The sequence below is a fragment of the Alosa sapidissima genome, chromosome 5, assembly GCF_018492685.1.
Source record: "Alosa sapidissima isolate fAloSap1 chromosome 5, fAloSap1.pri, whole genome shotgun sequence".
NCBI lineage: Eukaryota > Metazoa > Chordata > Actinopteri > Clupeiformes > Clupeidae > Alosa > Alosa sapidissima.
The window spans coordinates 34974807-34993042 of record NC_055961.1 but is presented as its reverse complement, the minus strand read 5'-3'; the positions used below and the strand labels follow the sequence as shown (position 1 = coordinate 34993042).

The 18236-nt window shown below is 47.4% G+C and overlaps 1 protein-coding gene across 1 annotated transcript in view; it reads right to left on the bottom strand.

Annotated features, from left to right (window-relative positions):
- Positions 1–811: 811 nt before the first annotated feature.
- The window catches only part of fam222ba (family with sequence similarity 222 member Ba), a 36869-nt gene continuing 19444 nt past the window's right edge, over positions 812–18236 (bottom strand). The window contains 3 exon segments of the mRNA XM_042091167.1: positions 812–5056; positions 16517–16561; positions 16564–16643. Of these exon segments, the coding sequence (XP_041947101.1) occupies positions 2991–5056; positions 16517–16561; positions 16564–16597 (2145 nt within the window). The 5' untranslated portion in view covers positions 16598–16643 and the 3' untranslated portion in view covers positions 812–2990.

Below are 18236 nucleotides of genomic sequence, written 5' to 3'. Positions count from 1 at the left end.
GAAACAATCCATTTCTCTCTCACTTTATACAAAAATAATGAGAGCTGCTAAGATTGGGCATTTTGTCCACGTTAAAGCCTTCAAATACAACAGTAACATGCCAGATAATTACAATAACTTCTGATTAAATCCATACAGTCTGGACCCTGATCAGAGATCCACATCATTTGTTGGAACACACAGCAGGAGTACTTGTACTTACTTGGTTTTGTCTTGGTTTTTTTCAGCTTCTTTTAATAAATATAATAAATGACTACATGATGCCACTTTAGAGCCAAGGGCTTCTTAGAGCCCAAATGTCCTGAAAGAGAGACTGCATCTGGGTAGGCCGACACATTTACTCCGGAAATGGGACTCTCACCAAGCGTTTTCACTTCAACTGCTAAATGTTGGAACATCAAATAAAGTTAGCTTGTTTCATTAAACTCATTATTCAATGCATGCATAATGGTGTAACATATCAGTTACACATCCAATAAATGGGATATCTCTCCTGAATTTGGAAATGGTGGGATGAATAATTTCTCAAGATGTGTACAGCAGTGCCCCCTGCTGCTCTCAAAGTGAAGTTTTTAAATTGAAGTCAAATTTCACAGAGTTGAGTTGAGTAATGTTCAAGATGTTTAGGAAGAAAACCAACCCCTTAAATATAATTAATACTTTTAAACACCTGATGTTATACTAATTCAACTAGTGTCCAAATGTTTAGATTTTTTAGCTTAGCAGGAGGATCGATCATGTGTCACAAGACAAGTACAGAAACAAAGGCTGGCTGAGAATATATAAAAGCAAACATGGACAGGGGACATTCTGAAAGCATAAATTAGAACTTTATTTTATTATTACAATATTACAAAAAGAGTAGCACAACTTTCTCACACTTTGCTTTCCATGTCAGTCGTACAGCCACAGAGTGACACGTATGAGAAAGGCTTGAGATTGGGCCTTCCTCCATTTCACAGCAACAGCAAAAGGAACAAAACAAAGAAAAAAAAGATTTAAATAACAAGAAAATCAAGTTCATAATTATAAATAGTCACAAATTGCAAAACTGAAGCTTTGAATCTTGGAATAAAAAGATCTGTTACAGCCCAGACAACTACATACAGCTATAAAACATAATTACAATAAAATATTATTCAGCTTTTTGTTTTCTTTTCATTACAAAGAAATTCTAAAGAATTGCTTTTTTTCTATTCAACAAAAGCGTCAATTAATAAAAAGAAAAAGAAAACGACTGCTGTTCATTTATATTCTATGTTGTCTTCATAATCATTATCATTATAGGTTTCAGTATAACCATGCTTGTTTTCAAAGGAAAGTCCAAGGACCAAAATACTTAAGGCTTTTTCAGGGCTGTCTTGGAGGGAGGCAAACACAGTGTGGGCGTTAGTGGATCCACTCTACCCACATACAGGCACACACGCACACACACACGCACACACAAGCACGCAAGCAAGCACGCACGCACACGCACGCACGCGCACACACACACGCACACACACACTTCAGTTTCAGATCAACATTCATACACTAATCAAACACAATCAGTACACTTTTTCAAAGTTACAGTAGTATAGTAGATAAGCCAGTGTACAATAAAATAAACAATGCATTTGCTGTTTCACTTTTTAACTTAAAAAGTCCTTTTCATTTTACCCACAAGCAATCTTGCAAGTGATCAATTTGGTGTCTTCAAGCACATATCAGAGAAGAATCAGTAGCAAACTAAAATAACTTGTGTAAAATAACAACTTGTGGAACAAACAATAAATTGAGCGTATTTGGTTCATGGTTAGGTTCTAGATAAAGTTAGTAACAATCACGTAACGCACACTCAGTAGTTATGTATATGCTTTGCTTACATCTCATTCAAGTATTTTTTTCTAACAAAACAAGTACAAATGGCACCCCATGAAAAAACCAATTCCTCAATATATCATCGGACTTCAACCTCTAAGGGTTTTATGACAAGGTGTTTTTCACTGTCATTTTTGCAAATGGAAAAGAAAACATATCCACAGTCATACTGCCATGTCTGTTGGCATTGGGGAGTTGTGACAGGAACCTGAACACCTGAATTTTATTTTATTTGTATTTTGTTGCAGCATTCTGAGCAAAAAACTAAGCACTCCCACGTTGATTCCCTGCTGGATAAATATGTTAAATATGATTTAAAAACAAAAAAAAATCAGCTAGCTCAAACATTCTGATGAATTAGCGCTTCACTGAGATGACCCAGCATGGACCTGATTCAAGCTGTTCCATCTCTCAAATACATGATTAAAAAGAAAATTGTAATTTTAAAAAATGTGGCCTTTTCATGCCTGCCCCTTCATTCAATTCAAGCTGTGCAATGACTGACATTTTCTTGCACAGACCAGATAACTAAAGGAAAGGCTTCTTCAGTTGAAGGGGAGCTATAGGCAGGGAGCGAACATCAAGAGTGTCTATTCTTGATGTCCAGACAGGTGAGATATGTAAACTTCAAACGGAGAGGAAATCCTGATGTGGATTCATAACATATCTTAGACTCTGACACATCATATTCCTCAAACGTAAAACATCAGCATTCAGTCTGCCGTTTCAGGAGACACCGCTCATATAAAGTTGAAGTAAAAATATCTCGAATGTACTTCAAATTCAGGCACAGAGCAATACGGCAAGGATTTGAGGAACATAATGGAGGGGAATGCAACATAACAACACTTCACTAAGGTGCCTGGTAAATTAAAACAGATAGACAGAACTGAAAAGAAAAATTGATCACTTGCAAGATTGACAATAAAATAATGGAAAACACTGCTCTTGTTAAATGTATTTGTATTCTTTTTTAAAGTTAAGTTGTTATTTTAATTCATTATTAACTGTACTCTTCTTCTTTTTAACTTGTGTTTTTAAATCTTTTTTCCTTCTTTCTTCCTCTTTTTTAAGACTAACAGAAGGTGTATGTATGTGTTGGCTAACTGCAGTGGAGACTTGGCTCTAGCTTATCTGTACCCTGGGTGCTGGCCATGGGCCTCTGGGACTGGCCTGCCCAGGGCAGGAGGCCTGTGCATCTTTCCCATCAGCCCGAGATTCTGATCTCGGAAGCAGGGCGTCTGGAAGTCCCCCCCGCCCAAGTAATCCGCCGTTTGCATCAGATTAGTCTGGCCAGAGGAGGAGGCGGACGAGGAGGAGGAGCCCCCCACCCCCGGCCGGTAGTGAACCCCCCCGCAGTCGATGGCTGTGGCGGCGGAGGCGGCTGCAGCAGCGGCAGCGGCGGCGGCAGCGTTGGCGGCACCCGACACCCCGTGGAATGGCACGGCCAGGTCCTGCGACCCGGAGCTGTCGCTGTTGGGTGTGGGGAGGATGCTGCTCCACACCGCCTGCTGCTGCTGCTGCTGCTGCTGCTGTTGTTGATGATGATGGAAGTAGTGGCCGTTGGTGTAGTGTGGCCCCAAGGCCCCCGGTGGCATGCCGTTGTTGTTGTGGTTGTTCATGACGGGCGGCGAGGGCGTAGGCTTGTCCACCAGGGACTTGAAGGAGTAGTGCTGGCCCCCGCACATCTCCGACGGGTAGCTCCCCTTGCAGGGGAAGCCAGGGTCCCGGGGCGGGTGCTTGCAAGGGTGACCGCCGCCCTCCGGCATGTGCTGCAGGTGGGCCAGCTGGTGCTGATTCCACGACCGCAGCTGCTGCTGATGGTGGTTATGTTGCTGCTGCTGCTGCTGCTGCTGCTGCTGGGGTGGTGGCTGACCTTGCTGCTGCTGCTGCTGCTGCTGCTGGAGGTGCTGTTGGTGTGGCTTCATGTCACTGTGGTACACAGACATCCGGTTGTTGGCTGCCATGTTGGGAGGGTGCACTGCCCCGACGGGGCCCTGAGGGCCTGCTTTGTCCATGGGCGTCATGATGCAGGAGGGGTGCATGAGCCCCGGGGGGGCACCCGGGTGGTGGTGGTGGGGGTGGTGTTGGTGGGGATGTTGGTGTTGTTGATGGTGTTGGTGGTGGGGGTGGTTGTTGTTGTTGTTGTTGAGCATGGAGACGCGGGAGCTGGCGCTGATGAGGAGGTTGCGGCTGATGGGGCTGGGGTTGGCGATCTGGCCCTCGCACATGGAGGTGGCCCCGGCGGCCTGCGCCCGCGCCTGGCAGAACTGGCTGATCTGGTGCACGATGCTGCTCAGGTCGGGCTGCCGGCCCTGGTGCAGCCCGCCGGCCATGGACAGCGGAATGGTTGAGGTAGAGACGGTCACGTTCGGCGGAGCGTCTGAGTCGGGCATTTTCCGGCCGCCCGTGGGCTGCAGGCCGGGCGGGGGTTGATGAAGGTGCTGCTGCTGCTGCTGTGGCGGCGGCTGCTGCTGTTGTTGTTGATGTTGTTGTTGTTGTTGCTGTTGTTGCTGCTGTTGTTGTTGATGTTGTTGTTGTTGATGTTGTTGTTGCTGTTGCTGTTGGAGCAGACCAGCAGGGGGCCCCTGGCCTGGGTGGCCCAGGATGTTGGGGTGGGAGAGAGTCTGTGGCTGGGGCATGGGGCCCTGGGCGTGCTGGGGCATGGCGGAAGGGTGCCTGAGGGCTTGGTGTGGTGCAGGGCCCTGCTGGGGGTGAGGCTGGAGAGTCTGTGGGTGTGACAGCCCTGCCGGCTGCTGCTGCTGCTGCTGCTGCTGAGACGACTGCTGCTGTGGCGCCCTCTGCAGGCCTGGTGGCGGGTGGTGCAGGTTTAAAGTGCTAGCCGAGGCGGAGGTGGCCGCGTACGGCCCTCGTGGGGCGGCGTTCATGATGACCTCCGGGTGCAGGCGAGCCCGGCTGCCGGCAAAGTCCTTGACGATGCCCTTGACGACGGGTACCTTGACGATGGCGAGGAGGCCGGTCTTGCCACTGGCCTGGGAGGGCGGGTACGGGCTGTAGCGTGGGCCTGACGTGTCCAGGCCGTTGACAGTGCGGCGCACGTGGTTCCTCTGGGGGACCTTGACGCTGTTGGGGAAGATCTTGATGGTCAGTGGATTGTTGGCTACCTTCTTAGCATAAGCATCCAATTCCGCGGGGGTTGGATACTGAGCAGATCTCATCCTCTGTGTAGTGTCCCCTGAGAGAGGAGATAAAGGTACAGAGAGAGCAGGACAGCAGAGAGAGAGAGAGAGAGAGAGAGAGAGAGCAGGACAGCAGAGAGAGAGAGAGAGAGAGAGAGAGAGAGAGAGAGAGAGAGAGAGAGAGAGAGAGAGAGAGAGAGAGAGAGAGAGAGAGAGAAAGAAAAACATTATCAAACAAGAACATTAATGAGCAGAAAGAGGCCACTCTTTAGATACATACTTTTTGATAGAGGTACAAAACTATTTAAGGGCAATTCCACACAAAACTGTCACGTCCATAACACCAACTAAATACCATGGCATTGTGTTTGCGTTATGGATGTGACATTTTTGCATGGAATTGCCCTTAATATCTATGGTATGCATTTATGCTGTAATAACTGACTACAACGATTCATCCCAAATCCTAACAATACATTGAAGCATCTTGCATTTCAGTATGTAAGAAAATCAGTCACCCCACGAAACAAAAGCCAACACTTTGACACCAGCCCTCAAGCCCTTTATGCGTTAACACAAACACTTCCACCCAGTAAGGAGTAAATAAGCATTCAGGGCCACACTTCAGCTGCTCCCCAACAGGCTGCTGGAGCCTTGTCTGGTCTCAGGTGGAGACCGCTTCAGTGTGACAGCAGACAAGACATCACACACACACACACACACACACACACACATACACACACACCACCTCTGCACACACACAGATACACCACCTCTCTGCGCACACACACACACACACACACACACACCACCTCTGCACACACACAGATACACCACCTCTCTGCACACACACACACACACACACCACCTCTCTGCGCACACACACACACACACACACACACACACACACCACCTCTGCACACACACAGATACACCACCTCTCTGCACACACACACACACACACACCACCTCTCTGCAGACACACACACATACACCACCTCTGCACACACACACACACACACACACACACCACCTCTCTGCACACACACAGATACACCACCTCTCTGCACACACACACACACCACCTCTCTGCAGACACACACACACACACACACACACACACACACACACACACACACACACACACACACACACACACCACCTCTCTGCACACACACACACAAATACACCACCTCTCTGCACACACAAAAACACACAAATACACCACCTCTCTGCACACACACAAATACACCACCTCTCTGCACACACACAAATACACCACCTCTCTGCGCACACACACACACACACACACACACAAATACACCGCCTCTCAGCACACACACACAAATACACCACCTCCCTGCACACACAAAAACACACAAATACACCACCTCCCTGCACACACAAAAACACACAAATACACCACCTCTCTGCACACACACAAATACAACACCTCTCTGCACACACACACAAATACTGTATTTGTGTGTGTGTGTGTGTGTGCAGAGGGTGGTGTATTTGAAATACACCACCTCTCTGCACACACACACAAATAATCCACCTCTGCACGCACACACACACACACACACACAAATACACCACCTCTCTGCACACAGACACACACTCACGCAGCCACTGCCTCTCTGTGAGTAGCTTTCACACAGAGGGATTACATGTGCCTCTGGGTTATTTAGACCAGGCCTGATCGCCGTCTGGCAGAGCCAACACACACACACACACACACACACACACACCTCTGGGTTATTTAGACCAGGCCTGATCGCCGTCTGGCAGACCCTGCCTTGATATTTTTTTTTTGTATTTCAAGCCCTTTCATCTCGGTTAGTCCTTCATGTGCCGGTGATTATGGGACATTTAAAATCACCATACCACCATTTTTCCAGCATGGTGAACAAATCAATGTGATTAATCCGTCTAGATGTGCTGGGGGAGGCTTAGATAAGGGGAAAGGCCAGGTGCCGTTGCAGTGAGGTGGTCAGGAGTGATGCAGCCATGGCAGCGGCCCATCTTGGACATGCATCCCCATCTCAGCGACTCTCAGACAGGCACTCCGGTCACTGGGAAACGCAAGATGCCCTTTTCTGTCCACACAGATCTCTTACTAGATCAATCCCTGGCTCACATGGCAACCGAGCTTTGCTGAGCCTGGCTTTGTGTACAGAGTGATTCCTTTAGGTTGAGCATCCTGATGATGAAAGCAAATGGTCAAGTTGTTTGAACTTCTATGGGACACATAGCTTAGCCTGGTCTTTGAGCTCAATGTCCCAAGGCTAAAATGAAAAACTGTAATGCAGGACTGAGGATGCTTTTAAGTACTTCAAAATCAGTTCACTTAAGGTGAGTCTCTTACCCCCTTGAATACTCTTTTTCTTGTAAATGACTGCATATAATTCAGACACTGAGACCAGAGGATTAGTCATTTAGTGTCAATCTGCAACTGAAAAGTCACATAGGACTGTCTGATTTTTGCTGCAATGTTGTGCTCATTGTAACTGCAGTTTGCAACTTAAGGGATCATAAGGAGCTTGTGTGTCATATTGGGGCCTGACTCTCTCCTTCCTCACAGGCAAACAGAATAGACCAGGGGTCGGCAACCCGCGGCTCCGGAGCCGCATGAGGCTCTTTGATCCCTCTGATGCGGCTCAACTTTTGAAAATAATAATGAGTAGGCCTAGGCCGATTTAATTAAAATGTATTTTATTTTAGTTTGTAGGTCTATCTGAGTAATTTATATAACTTCCCACCTCACTTGACTCCGTAACAGCCTGCACAATATTGTTACATTCGCGGTTCGTTGCCGTGTCAATATCAAACAAAATCACAGATTTCCCTCCATTTCAGTCAACGAGAACACTTGTCTTTAATCGTTATTGTTGATGTTTGCGCTTGCTGTAGGCTAGATAAGGAAAATGTCAAAAAGGAAACGTCAGCGACCACAGCTTGCGAGCGCGACACAAGCGGGCTGAAATGGGAAAGTTTCCATCCGAAGACTGATTCTGAAAACGCGAAATGAACTGCCCGTTATATCGCACACTGAAACGAGTCAGTAGCTTGGGCTATTGCTGTGTTGACCCTATTCCACTTGCATATGAGAAATCTTTCTCACATATGAAAAATATAAAGACAAACCTGCGCTCATGTGTAAGGGCAATTCCGCGCAAAACCGTGACATCCATAACGCCAACACAATGCCATGGTAGGCTATTTAGTTGGCGTTATGGATATACAGTTTTGCGTGGAGTTGCCCTTAAATGATGACAGCCTCAATTCTTCTCAACTTCACCTCCCTGAATATGAGCCAGCCAGACTCCAAGGCATCACCCAATCTAATCTCTGCTAGGCCTAATGTTCAATTTCGCCAATGACATGTCAATGAAAATCGAGTTTTGTGTTGTGAACTATGATGTTACTTTGCATACCAAAGGACACTGGGAAAATAAGGGGGTGGTGTTTAGCCTACATGGGAAGCCTAAGGCCTATACTGCTGTCATTCCACTTTACATTTCAAGTTACTTGCACATTACTTTTAAAACTAGTAGAAAATGTATTAAAAAATCCTCTGTTGAATGAAAGTAACTGTACGTTAAATATCCAAACTTTTCCTTGTAACCTTCTTTATGTGGCTCTTCTGAGATTAAAAAAAATAATAATTTGGTAAAAGTGGCTCTCCAGGCAAAAAAGCTTGCCGACCCCTGGCTTAGACCTTTTACAGCTGCACCCTGGATGCACATCCGTGGACAACGTTCTTGATTTGTTTGAAAACTTGTGACACCGTCACATTAATTTAAGTGTTCCTTTACATTTATTATTGCACAGAACATTACCTTGATTTCATATAATGTTTATGTATGAAGAATGATATTCATATGTATATCTGTGTAATATATGTATTGTCCACTGTGGTTTTGGTAAGAATGTGGGGTGTCTCTTTAAGGCCTCGGCCGTCCGCGATTGCTATGACCACGCATACAAGCTTACTTAGGTGGGTGCGTCGGGTGTTTGGGGGGTCCGTGGAGAGATTCAGCAAGTGCAGGGGTGTTTGAATGCGTGGTGCCAGTATTGTTTGCTGCAGCTACATAGATATAAAGCTAGTTCCCTTGGGTTTGAGAGCTCTTCAAACACGTCTTAAGAGACTGCTTTAATGGAGGAGAGGAGAGAACATTGTGCAACTGCATAGACTGTAACTCATACGCGCGTCTCCAGCAAGAGGACGTGCCCGGACCCCAAACTTCAACTTCGCGTGTTAACTTTGCCCGACGTTCAACGGATCTGGTGAGATCTATCTCGTTTGAGTATTTTTTGGCGTGGTATACCACTGAATCAGCGCTTGACCTTTTGCCTTTTTTGTTGTGGATTATTTATTTTTCGCTGCGTTCCGACAGAGGATTATTTTCGCGGCCTACCTGTTTCCTGGTTGGAATATAAAGACTATAGCACGATCCTGGGAAAGACCTGAAGTTTTCCTTTAGTTTGGACTTTTAGTTTAATTTTGTGGACTGAGAGAAAGGGGGGGGGGTTCAAGTATTGTGTGGTTGCACGGGATAATTGGTGCAATAATAATATACTGCGCTAAGCAAGTCATTCAATTCAACTGTTTGGTGCGTCTTTTCTTGTTTGTTCAGCGCCGTCTGAATATTTGTTGGTTGCTGTGTGCTTTATTAACGGCAGTATACCTGCTCTTATGCATATGTGTTTGTGTAATAAGGCAAAAAGTATTTGTGACAGTATTGAAGTGTTTTGTTATTGTCAATTACTACTTTCATTCCCAAGAACCCCTTGTGCGTTTATAGTAACACATCTGTTTAAAAAGGACGTAAAGGGCTGATTGTTACAAACTAACCTGATTCCATAGCACTGAGTATACAATGTTACATTACTTAGACCAATGAGAGTATTTAAAATAAATAAAACTTTATCCCAGTTCCAAAGATTAAAGTCTACATTTTAGGATCTAAGGGATCTAATGTGGGCATGAAAATACAGTGTGACACTGAGCCATTTTATGCCTTTGGGCCAGGAGAGAATGTGATCCGCATCTCTCTCCCTCTTCTCTATCTCTCTCTCTCTCCGTCTCTCTCTCTGGAAACAAACTGTGCAAATATGACAGGTCAGCAGCCTGTGTGAAAGTATGTATGCCTAGGAGAAAGCTTGGAGTGTCCAGATGCATTTCATGGGAGGGTGCAAGACTTTACATGCCATGACGACACGCATTTACACATAATTTAGGACAATGTTGGTCAACTGATTACATAATTTGTGTGTATACTCTGTGTGTGAAAAAGCCTATGGTGCACCCTCTATAAAAGTCATTCCAGCTGTTACAACTTGGGGGCGCCACACCTGGGTTGTAGACTACCACATGTAAAACGGAGAAAGCTGATCAGTTACCCAATTTCAGTCTAAATGAGGGCCAGACAGCTGTAAGTAGTTGGAAAGTAATGAATGTAACAGACACATTTCACAAATAAACATAAAACAAATGTGAAGCAGACTATAACAAAAATGATCTTTTTTTTTTTTTATACATTTTGTACAGTTCTAGGCTACAATAATTTGTGAAATGTGAAACCAATAAATACTTTATACAACATAAAATATAATTTCATTGACAATATTGTGAATCTACTGTAGACTTAGCCCTATCAATAATTCCTTGGCTGAGAGAATTTCCTGTTATGAAATCATTATATTTGCATCACTCTAGGAAGTCCCTTGAAATCTGCAACAGTACACCACCCCACCCCTACTACAGTGGATAAGGAAGCAAGCGACTGAGAAACAGAAAAAAGAAGTGTGAGAATAACAAAAGGCTGAGGACTCTGAAAACTGCCGTCTCTGTGCTGAATCACCAGCTGCTTTTATAAGCCCAGAGTGGGCGCTGGCTGGGCAGGGTGTCTGATGTCAAGCCACCTGCACTTCCCCGGCCTTACCCCCCGCTGCTCCTCCGCACCCCCAGGGTCATTTACATTCATTTGCATACCACCCGGCTCACTCCGCCTCGGCCCAGCCGCTCCACGCGCTCCAGGAGCGGGAACCAAGGCCACCGTGACGGGGCCCGAGTCAAAGGGACACTATTGTGCTGAGAAGTGGGCGCAATGGTAACCATGGCGTCTTTCTAATGATGCATGCAAAAGTGCACACACACACAAAGTGCACACACACGCGCAGTCGCGCACGCACACACACACACACACACACAAATGAGCGGCTCACCTCTAATTACTTACTCCCTCCCTCTCCTGTTCTCCCTCTCCTTCTCCTGTTCTTCCTCTCCTCCCTCTCCTTCTCCTGTTCTTCCTCTCCTCCCTCTCCTTCTCCTGTTCTACCTCTCCTTCTCCTGTTCTTCCTCTCCTCCCTCTCCTTCTCCTGTTCTTCCTCTCCTTCTCCTGTTCTTCCTCTCCTCCCTCTCCTTCTCCTGTTCTTCCTCTCCTCCCTCTCCTTCTCCTGTTCTACCTCTCCTCCCTCTCCTTCTCCTGTTCTTCCTCTCCTTCTCCTGTTCTTCCTCTCCTTCTCCTGTTCTTCCTCTCCTCCCTCTCCTTCTCCTGTTCTTCCTCTCCTTCTCCTGTTCTTCCTCTCTTCCTTTGTAACCTTTTCCTGTTCTAGCTCGAACACAAAAAAAGGCCTGAATAGTTAATTTTTTAAACAGATGGTTGAGAGAGGACACATGCCGTCACAGCACCTCTTGTGAACTCCGCGTGCCAACCAGCCAGTCCTGCCATCAGATGAGGGATGGAGAGTTGGAGGAAATGAGCGGCTTGTTTGCTCCCTTCAGATGTGCAGAGGTGGGCAAACTGGGGCCGGTCGGCCTCGGCTTTAATTAGCCTGCTAATGGGGAGAACACAGCCGCAACACTGCACTGTCAGCTCGGGCTAATTAGCACTACCAGGGCTACGGGCTTCGTTTCACCATTTTACTTCTGTTTGGGGTACAAACCATCTATGAAACAGAACAAGGAGTTTTTTTTATTTAACTGAGTAGGCTACAGTTTTTTTTTTTTTTTTTTAAACACTGAGCCAATATACACAGAATGCTGAATATAAAAATGCTATCTGTAACGTCTAGGCCACGCCTAATGAGGGGAGATGAATGTGTATTAGCTGGGTATAAGATGCAGGACATGTAAGAGGCAAAGAATAGTGTTACACCTCAGTTGAAGAGAAACAGAAACTCTCCCCAGACACTTGTGTGTTGGTCCTGTGGCGATAGAGTCATTAGAGTTCTGTAAGAGGATACAGAGGCCTAGCAGTGGCCCACTCTGGCTTCCTACTCTGACACAGGACTGTTTGCGCCAATTGGGAATGACATGACATTGGCTGAAAGATGAGCATTACCTCTAAACTTTCAAATGATTAGTCTCACAGATCTCTATTACCATGGAGAGAGGAAGGTGTGTGTGTGTGTGTGTGTGTGTGTGTGTGTGTGTGTGTGTGTGTGTGTGTGTGTGTGTGTGTGTGTGTGTGTGTGTGTGTGTGTGTGTGTGTGTTGGGGGGTGGCATACAAGAGATGGAAAAGGCATCCTGCTAAAACCCCCAAAAGGTGTGCTGGAGGACAATTTTCAGTTCCAAATTCAGACAATTTCCTCTGGCTACCGCTGTGTCTCCACTCTTAACACTCAACCGGAGAGATAGAGAGAGAGACAGAAAAAGAGAGAGAGCGGAGGAAGGACAGAAGTGGAGGGGTGGGTGGGTGGATGAGTAGGGCGAGAGGAGGAGACAACACGTGGTGGGGGGAAAGGAGGACAGAATCTCTCTCTCTCTCTCTCCCTCTCTCTCTCTCTCTCGTTAGATTAGCTCTCAGTCATAGTGACAAATCGCGCCCCGGAGATTTGAAGCTTCTCTCTCGGCCATGTATCGATAGCCCAGAGACAGATGAGCCACGTGCTGCGCCACGCCGCACCGCACTCCAGCAAGCCTCCAGATGAGGAGCAGTTACTGTGCGCCACTCTGACTGAAGCGAAGCTGCAGCCTCCCTCCAAACAGCAGCCAGGACGCCTCCCCCGGACACCCAGGCGAGATCGGAGCCTCTTCAGCTGGCACTGCCAGACAGGCACATATACAGGGTCACTATTTACCACCTCGTGTGGAGGCTCATCTGAACACAAACCATGCAGACGGACGGGGCTTACTCAGCATTTTAGTGCCTCAGAAGTATAGCACAAGTTGGTAGCAGAAGTATAGCACAAGTTGGTAGCTGAAGTATAGCACAAGTTGGTAGCAGAAGTATAGCACAAGTTGGTAGCTGAAGTATAGCACAAGTTGGTAGCAGAAGTATAGCACAAGTTGGTAGCAGAAGTATAGCACAAGTTGGTAGCAGAAGTATAGCACAAGTTGGTAGCAGAAGTATAGCACAAGTTGGTAGCAGAAGTATAGCACAAGTTGGTAGCAGAAGTATAGCACAAGTTGGTAGCAGAAGTATAGCACAAGTTGGTAGCAGAAGTATAGCACAAGTTGGTAGCTGAATGTTAGAAAAATTCATGTTCAAGACTGCACAACCAACATACAATGACGGCAATACTAAAATGACATAATTTGTCAATGGATACATTCCATAAATATTTCATGAGTCCTGATACATCGTTTGGTTTTACATCATATGCTTAGCCAGTATACAAATGCAACAATGTATTTATATACTGGCTACTGCATTGTATACTTCATTGCATTGTTTGTTGTAACAATATAACAAACAATGCCTGTAAATGATTGATGTTCATCTATTTATTTCATGAAAAAAGAAAAATCTGTGAGTGTAATCAAAGTGCACTGCACACCATGTTGTATATGTATATTGCAAACCAGTATAGTTACTATTCCTACATATAACATGGTTTAAATAAGCTTATTTACTTATGTACTAATGTTTCAGCAAATAACAGTATGGGTTAGGTATTATTACACAGTACTGATACATTCAGTTAGTGATGGCAAAATCACCCTGTAAAACATATTCTTTCCTACCCTGCTTGCTGTGATGCTGAAATGATAAGTGGTTGCCTGGGCAGTATCAGAGCTCTGGGTATGTGCGCTGGCTGGCTGGCCGGCCAGGAGTGAGGGACGAGAGAGAGAAGAGCCTCATTTAACTCCTGGCCATGAGAGCAGCCTGACAGGCCTATGGGACTGGGCCAAGGTGGCAGCCATGTTGGCTGACGATGAGCACAAAACCGCACCGTCCGAGCAGCCAATCAAACCCGTCAAGAGGCCTATCGCTGCCCCAGCTGTCACGGGAGCACTGCTGGCATTGAGGCGACTTTCCAGACGGGCCTCAGAAAACAAAAAGAGAGAGAGAGAGAGAGAGACTGAATGGATGGATGGAAAGGATGATGGGAAAGCGGGTGAAACCTCACTCAGAACCTCAGAGCCTCGCAAATTGCCGCACAGAAACTGATGCTAAGTGGCTTTGGCTTTTGTTTACGTTCAGCTTTGCTCCCTCTCCGAGGAAAAAAAAAAAAAAGCTTTTAAGAGAGGATGAAAAGGAGAAAGGCTGACTGTCTGCGGAGCGGAGCCGCGCCGAGCCTCAGATATGTGGAAAGACAAATGAATAGAAACGAGCCGGACTGCTCCCCTCGGGAGAAAGCCAGCCAGCCAGCCAGCCAGCCAGCGAGCGATGCGCACACCAAGTACATGTCTGAACAAAAAGGGGTGGGCACATCAGATGGAAACGCCTCACATATGAGCTTTGCGCTGATGCACTCTCTGGGTGGAGATGGAGCGAGGGGGGGGTCGAGACACATGATGAAGCCTACGGTCTTTGACGCAACGCAAAGGCACTGAAAGAGCCTGCCTTTCCCCATAATGGCTGCTCCTGGGGTTGGTCTGATTACAGTGATTCTGAAATTACAGTCCTGATGAGGCACATAGGCAGGAGGGGAGGGGGAGGGCGACGAGAGAGAGAGAGAGAGAGAGAGAGAGAGAGAGAGAGAGAGAGAGAGAGAGAGAGAGAGAGAGAGAGATGCACAGAGGGAGACTGTTTTATGAAAAACACAATAAAAGTGGGTCAAACTGACTTGAATTCCACTATGAGGAAAACCCTTGAGAAATCTCGGTTCCTCTGGGATCAAGACGAAGAGGAGGAACCGTAATGGACTGATTGTATCTGTTTAGGAGGAGTGGATGAACTCTGGTGCATCTCGTTGGCTCACACGTGCACTGACAGCCGGGAGATGTGCATCTAAAAACGTCTCAATCAGAGTCACCTTAACAGTCCTTGAGCGGAGATTGAGAGTGTCACAGTAGATCGTTTCTGCACAGCCCCTGTTTACTAAAAGTGTCTAGGCGTAACAACACTGAGTGTGTGCATGTGAATGTGAATATGTGCGTGTGTGCGCATGTGAGTGAGTGAGTGAGTGAGTGAGTGAGTGAGTGTGTATGTGTATGTGCAAGTGAATATGTGTATGTGTGTGTGCGCCCATGTGAGTGAGTGAGTGTGTGTGTATGTGTATGTGCAAGTGAATATGTGTATGTGTGTGTGTGCCCATGTGAGTGAGTGAGTGTGTGTGCACCTGCATATGAGCGTACAGACGCAAGAGATTTCAGTGTGCAGGTTTGCTGCTCGGTCGGTTAAGTGTGCACGGACAGAGTGCGTTGGCTGCTCACCGTCCCCTCGTCTGTCTTTCTTCTCCTCCTAACGAGATTGGCTCCTCATTATCACCAACACGCCACCCCCCCCCCACCCCCCCGGGAGGCGAGCGCGAGGCCCCCCCCACCTGAGCTCGGCACACAGGCAGCGCTCCCATGTGAGTTATTAGCACAGCCACTCTCTCCCCATTTCCCCACTAATGGGGCCAAATGCGAGTTGTACGGTGGTGTGTTAAGAACAAGCGACTCCTGTTTTCCCTCCACTCAGCTTCCTTTGGAGTCCTGCGGGGCCCGAACGCCGGGCGGAGGAGGAGGAGGAGGATGATGATGATGATGACTGCACTGCGTTTAGGCCAGTGAGTGACAAGCTGTTTTTTTTTTTTTTTTCTTTAAGTAGAGATCTGTCAAGGGCTATTTAGCTTAGCCACACACACACACCCACACCCACACCCACACCCACACCGAAAAATTACATTTCAGGGGCCCGGATGAGCTGCAGGAAGTAAACAAGCCTGGTTTGTGCAAGCGGAGGCTGCAGAATGCCGAAGCGTTGAGAGGCCACTCCAGTCTCCTGGGGAGCTTTCTTTTTTTCTCCCCTGGCTGTCCGGAGCCGAGAGTCATTCAACACAGCGCTGGCTGCAGCCATAGAAACCTCAAGTGGGTGGGAGAGACATTTAGGGCCGGAAGGCATCCATCAGGAGCAGGAGCATGGACAACAGCGGCCCGGCATGCCAAGTGTTTGAGTGGGTGCTGGTCAAGTGAGTTGGAGGTCACTGCAGCTATCTGTGGGGTTAAGATGAGGTGACTGTGGCCAGCTGGTGCACCCATGCCAGCTAGCACACTCAATGAAGGGGTAAAGGCTGAAGTGCTGGGGCAAAACTGGATGAAAGGTTTTGTGTTTTTCGCCGGGGCAACACTTACATTTCTGAAGTCCAGTGTTCATCTGCGTGTGGGAGAGAAGCTGGAGGAGAGGTCACCTGGCCCTGGCAGACAGGCCAGCATTGCACACCGACACTAGTGCAACATGGGATACACACGCCTCCTCACACTGCGAGAGAGAGAGAGAGAGAGAGAGAGAGAGAGAGAGAGAGAGAGAGAGAGAGAGAGGAGAGAGAGAGAGAGAGAGAGAGAGAGAGAGAGAGAGAGAGAGAAAGATATATTAGAGGTTAGCACCAGGACACTTACTCAGACACAACACCCAGACCGAAAACCGAAAACCCAGTCGAGGTCAGGGATCAGACATCACCCCAGGCGAGCACGTGCTAAGAGGAGATAGAGGAGAGAGGAGGCGGCTGGCTGGCTGGCTGGCTGGGTTGAGTGTGAACGCAGCGCCCGAGGATGAGAGAGCGGAGTGTGCGCAGGGCAGCATTACTTTTCAATTAGAATCAGATCCACACCTGGAGCGGCAGCCGGCGTGACATTTGATGCCGAATAACAACTTCAATTAAACATCAAAGGCCCCGGCCAGGCGTGTACACACACACACACACACACACACACACACACACACACACACACACGCTCTCCGCCCGCAGCGAAGCAGAGGTGCATGAACCCTTCACACTCTACACAGACTCCTGAAAATACTTGGAGAAAAAAAAAAAACTTCAAAAGCTGAACGGAAACGTCGGAGAGGCCGGCTCCCCTTCAAAGGCCAGCCTACAGCACAAAGACATACTGTATATATACACAATGACTTATTGTCAGGACAACCGCCAGTAGCTCATATAAACAAGCGAAAGGATGGATGGGTGTGAACAAAGCTCATAAAACAGCTCTCACTCTCCACTCTGAAGGTGCTGTAAGCGAAGTGCAATATGAACTTGGTCTCTCTGACCAGTGACCACACGGACTGTCTAGCCACACGGAGGAAATGAGAGATTACGGGCATTTCATTACGGCCAACTAGACCCCAGCGCTCACGTTTTTCTCTGGGGGCGGGTGCTACTGCAGTGTGTTGAGTCGAGGCCTTTCGCTTGGCCTTTCAATTACAGTAACGTGGGACTGGACAACACAAGGACCTCATAACTAGGCCGCAAACAAAACACAGAGTGCTGGACATTTGTGTTTCTTTTTTGTCGTTGTTGTTGCTGTGTCTGGACAACTCACTTCATCGGAAAGCATATGTGGCACTTTGACTGTGCGTTACTTCAGTTTTTGGCAGAGCGCCTGAGTGGAGAGGCAATTAGCACCAAGTAAAGCACTTTGACACAGCCATCTGAGCAGCAAGGTGATGGGGCTTACAAAGGCCTTGCTTTTGTGATGCAGGGGATGTGACTGGGAGAACACGACAGGAACTTCACTGAAAGCCAGAAAAGGGGAGAGAAAAAAAGTCAGGGTGACTGCTCATTTAAATCCTACCAACGAAAAAGGAGAGGGGTGGGAGGGGGGGGTGTTAATGAAGCCGACAGCTACATGATTACCTGTAAGCAGCAAGTAAACCTGCGAGGGTTTGAGAGGCAGTGGTGGGGTCTACAGGGCATACGAGGCAGAGGGGTGGACATCAACCCACCACACCCCACCACACACACACACACACACACCTTGTCTGTCACTCACCTACCCCCAACCCTCCTCCTCCTCCTCCTCTCCCCACTCTCTCTCCACCGCCTACTCTCCAATCATCTAGGCTACTCCATTT